Source organism: Triticum aestivum, chromosome 1B, assembly GCF_018294505.1.
Source record: "Triticum aestivum cultivar Chinese Spring chromosome 1B, IWGSC CS RefSeq v2.1, whole genome shotgun sequence".
Taxonomy (NCBI): domain Eukaryota; kingdom Viridiplantae; phylum Streptophyta; class Magnoliopsida; order Poales; family Poaceae; genus Triticum; species Triticum aestivum.
The window spans coordinates 11473221-11477922 of NC_057795.1; the positions used below are offsets into that span (position 1 = coordinate 11473221).

At 44.1% G+C, this 4702-nt stretch overlaps 1 protein-coding gene across 1 annotated transcript; it reads left to right on the forward strand.

The window, feature by feature from the left end:
- Positions 1-463: 463 nt before the first annotated feature.
- On the forward strand, positions 464-4214 carry LOC123084300 (myb-related protein P-like). Its single transcript, XM_044505976.1, has 3 exons — positions 464-596; positions 785-914; positions 3458-4214. Exons 1-3 carry the CDS (start codon positions 464-466, stop codon positions 4158-4160), a joined length of 966 nt encoding a protein of 321 aa, XP_044361911.1. The 3' UTR covers positions 4161-4214.
- Positions 4215-4702: the final 488 nt, after the last annotated feature.

Below are 4702 nucleotides of genomic sequence, written 5' to 3' on the forward strand. Positions count from 1 at the left end.
ATAAGATTGAGAAGTTACCGGCGCCAGTTTGCTAGTATAATTATTTCAAAATATACGGACCTCATTAGAAAGCGGCGGACAGGTGCGAGGCAACGTTGGGAACAGCGGCCAGCCTTACCCCACGGCGCCTGCACATCCCCCTTGCCCGTCATCTCGTGGTGCCTTGTCTTGCTCAACAAAAAACAAAGAGAGATTCAGAGACAGCGCGTGTGTGTGTATATAGTCAGATGCATGTTACTTGACTCACCAACTAATTATTAACCTAGGCTTGGATCAAGCTATATAATAAGTCTATCTACAATTCACCCCCTTGACCTAACACACCTACTCCTTTAATACATGGAGTAGCATATATGTATATATCGTTCTACCGTGACGACCACGCGAGATTAGCTAGCTTGTCTAATTTGCTTGGAGGTAGCTAGGTAGGCACATATACAAGGTGCACGCGTGTGACGAGAGGATGGGGAGGGCGCCGTGCTGCGAGAAGGTGGCGTTGAAGCAAGGAAGGTGGACGGCGGAGGAGGATGACATACTCACGAAATACATTGCTCAGCACGGCGAGGGCTCATGGAGGTCTCTGCCCAAGAATGCAGGTAAATATGACATGAGCTTGCTGTGACTACTTTAGCGGGGTTTTCACAGCAACTACTAGCTAGTTAATTAGTTGAAACTTAATGATCAAAAAGATTAAGTAACTAGCTACACATTCGTGAAGAACATGTATTACATATGTTAACATATTCCTGCTTCCGTTGGTATGCAACTATGTATACTACTCCAGGGCTGCTGAGGTGTGGCAAGAGCTGCAGGCTACGGTGGCTCAACTACCTGAGCGACGGGGTGAAGAGGGGCAACTTCTCTAAAGAGGAGGATAATCTCATTGTCAAGCTCCATGCCACCCTTGGCAGCAGGTACGGATCCGTGGATACCTTTACCAGTACAACTTCCTGTTTGCCTTTGCAAGAAGATATGTTATCAAACTATTATCTGTTGCAACTTCTTGTGTGTTCGGTTCTATTTTCAGACAAGAGATATTTGCATTCATATTTTTTTTTTCTTATATTATTTGCATTCATGTGGAGACTGGTGTGAGAAACTCTAGCGATTCGTACAGATGGAAGGGTAGACCAGGAAAGCAAAGAGGCAAGGGTGCCCCTGGTTTCTCTGTCACACTCTGATTTCGTTTGGCAAAAAGTTCGGTTGGACGAAGGGTTAGTAGGGGGAACCTGGAGGCGAGGAAGTGAATGTACCATGTTCCTTTTCAATACCTAATAATGAAGGATGGTGGTTTCTTCAAAATAAAAATGTCCGTCACGGTGTGTTCTCTGAAATTTTCGTCTGTCATCTATATTTGCGCTGCCAAGTTCGAGTAAAAACTGTTGTGTCTTATACACTTGCAGATGTCTCCTCACCATATAGCTATGCGACTTGGTACTAATAACGGGTTTTCTCCCTATGTGTTATATGAGCCATGTGATAGTGATTATTTCCGCCCCGCCTGGCCTGCTGTGCCTCCAAAGGCAGCCCATGTAGCTCTGCGCTGCTTTGCATGTTTGTAGGTTGTTGGGTACTTAAATGCCACATCATGCAACGAGTTTTAGGAGATGATTTGAAGTATAAATACGAAAAATACTAAACATGATGGGTGTCTTATTAATAAAATATATATTATTATTGTATATAATCAGATAGCGTCACCGGCTCAAACTTACAGTCATGCTCGACAGCTTGAACTGTGCAGCTCTCCTCCCGTTCACTATCTCCGAAAAACAGTGTGCGTCCTGCGCATGACCTGTTCATGCTACACTCCAGTTCTAATTAATAATTAATCAATTTAATTCGTCTGTGTTACCATGACGTCATATCCACATGTAGTTATGCTTTTTCAGCAGAGGAGCTCGCTGGATATATATGTACATGGATTCAGGTTCTGACACGTGCATGCTGTGGAACTAGTGGTTCGTATTTTTTTCTAAAATGTTCTTATATCGTTTCAAAAAGTGTCTGTGTGTTAGAAAAATGGTTGTGTGATTTAAAATGTCTTCGTGCTTTTGAAAAATGTTTGTGTGTTTTTTAAAAAGTGTTTGTGCATTTTATAATGTTTGTCTATTTTTTTATAAAGTTTTTATCTATCAAAATATTGCTTATGTATTTTGGAAAAGATGTCCTTTTTAAAAAATGTGTTCATGTAATTCTAAAAAGTGATTGCGTGTTAAAACAATGTTAGTAATTTTAAAAAGCCATGTGATTCCAAAAATGTTCATATGTTTTAAAAAAGAATGTTGATGCATTTCTAAGCTAACACAATTTAAAAGAGAGTTGGAGTATTGGGGACGGTGTATGGAATAGGTGTAGGGTGTAGCTCACGTATGGCGGCCCTCATGTCAAGCCTGACTAGATTAATTTTAAAAGTTATAAATATCACTTTGTGTTGCCGCGGTTCAGTGATAAGTTTGACTTGCGGTGGCCAAGATCATCGCCTTGGAATTGAGCCATTCAAACGCACTGAGATCACATGGGCACTACAACCACTATTTGTGAAGGCGGAAAGAAGGATAAGCGGCCACACAAGAGGAGCGTCATGTTGAAATAAAACATGACCTGTGGAGGGTTTGAGCCATGCTTATTGAGCTAGGGGCATGCTACTTATTTTTTCTTCCGTTGCAACCACAAGCATGAGCATGTTTTCTAGTAATAGAATTAGAATTTTAATACAATAATCTCATTATACCAATGTGTGTACGCTTTGTAATGGTTGATGTATGTTACGTAGATGTTTCAATGAACAGATGCGGTATGTATTCCTGATTGTGAGAACCTAATCTGGAACACGGTTGTGTGCCACGGTTGATGTATTACGTAGATTGAAATGTTGTGATTTTAGACAAGATCAGGTCCACCAAACCAACAACTTTTAATTTATGTGGGATAGCAGACCATCTGGTGTCGTGCTCAAGACTTCTTCACTCACTCAGAATTCTCAGTGTACACTAGAGAGGGGCAGCTGCTAGTAGTTTAGTAGAGCCCTGGACCTCGCCTCTCAACATTTGTATTTGTCAATGTTCTTAGTGGCATTGAGGATCTTCTGAAGTATTCCTAAATATAAGCCTTTTTAGAGATTTGGATATGGACTACATACGAAGCAAAATGAGCGAATCTGCACTCTAAAATATGTCTGTATACATCCGTATGTTATGCTCTAGACCTTGAGTAACAATGAAGAACAGTATGCTAGTGTATGCTGGGTTGGACGGATGGTGTAGAAGAACCATCTTAAATACAGATGCATTGTGAAATGCAAGTAGTTATACTACTCTGACTGTACATAATCACTTTGCTTAGCTCGTAAAATGTCATGATCGTGCATAGATATCTCCCTTTGCTTTTAGCTGCGACGACGTTTGAATAGATATATCTAACTGGCTGGCATGCACCTTCTTGGAATGGCTGACAGGTGGTCGGTGATCGCCAGCTACCTGCCAGGGCGGACTGACAACGAGATCAAGAACTACTGGAACGCGCATCTCAGCCGACAGATCTACAACTTCCGGCACGTGTACGCTGCGTTTAGCGGAATCACCGTAACCATCGACGTCAACAAGTTTTCCGCCACTACCAAGCGTCGAGGCGGCAAGGCGCTCAGGAGCAGCACGAAGATGCAACCCATGCCTGAGCCCACCAAGTCCAAGGAAGGCTCAAGCCCGGTCGACACCATATCGACAACGTCAAGCCAGGCCGACCCGGACCGGGACCAGCAGCCCATCAACCACATGACTTGTGGTGTGCTCTGCAGCGAGGAGGCCATGGTCATGGACCCCGTAGATCAGAATGGTATGGTTCTACTCATGGGGACCAACTGCTCAGATGACTCGGTGAATCGGGTCGGGGTTTTTGAGGAGGAAAGCCAGATGGAGGCCCTGCTTTCATGCATCGGCAACGACATGGCGGCTAGTGTGCTTACTGGCATCGAGCAGGGATGCCACTCTCCTCGGGTGGAGGATCTGCTGGACATGGACTGGGAGGGTTTTGCATCCCATCTATGGGACCAGCCATCCCAGAGTGATCTGCTGAAGACCGCTGAGCCGCAGGCAATGACCGGCTCCGAGTCGGACGAGCTCGAGTCGTTTATCAGTTGGATCCTCTCCGACGACGCGTGATAACAGAATCAATCCAGAACATCCCAAAAGAGGAAGGTGAATGACGATGGCGCCGATGGGGAGGGTCCTTCGACAATGGATCATGGACCAACAACGACGAGCTAGGTTTTAGTACAACCTAGCTAAGATATCAGGAAAACAAGCTACACTAGCCAGGATCGAGCAGGAACCAGAGGAGGACGTACCTGCCCGCCTTGCAATGAGTTTCACTCGATGACAGTGGCGGTCACATCCTCGCGTGTTTCCGAATATAAACCATATAAAGTAATCTTCATGTTGGTGAAGCCATCAAAGAAGTAAAGAACCTGCAAGGTTTTGCACATAAGCCAAACCAGTTTGAATGCGAACAGGAAACAGCATCTTGGTCCCGTTGCTTGGTGAGTGGAGAACTGCACTGTCAATGATTAAGCTACAGTCCACGTAAGCGAAAATGGCTAAGCTACATATATGTGTCCAATTTCGTGAGTTTGATTCTGTCGCATGACTGGTCGGCGGTGTTGGGATGGATGTACATTCGAGTAACTAAAAATCTACAATCAATT

Excerpts from the sequence above, each read along its gene's own strand:
- LOC123084300 (XM_044505976.1), top strand. The coding sequence starts at position 464 with ATGGGGAGGGCGCCGTGCTGCGAGAAGGTGGCGTTGAAGCAAGGAAGG. Across the intron at positions 597-784 it reads GTCTCTGCCCAAGAATGCAG|GGCTGCTGAGGTGTGGCAAG; the intron begins GTAAATATGACA and ends ATACTACTCCAG. Across the intron at positions 915-3,457 it reads CATGCCACCCTTGGCAGCAG|GTGGTCGGTGATCGCCAGCT; the intron begins GTACGGATCCGT and ends AATGGCTGACAG.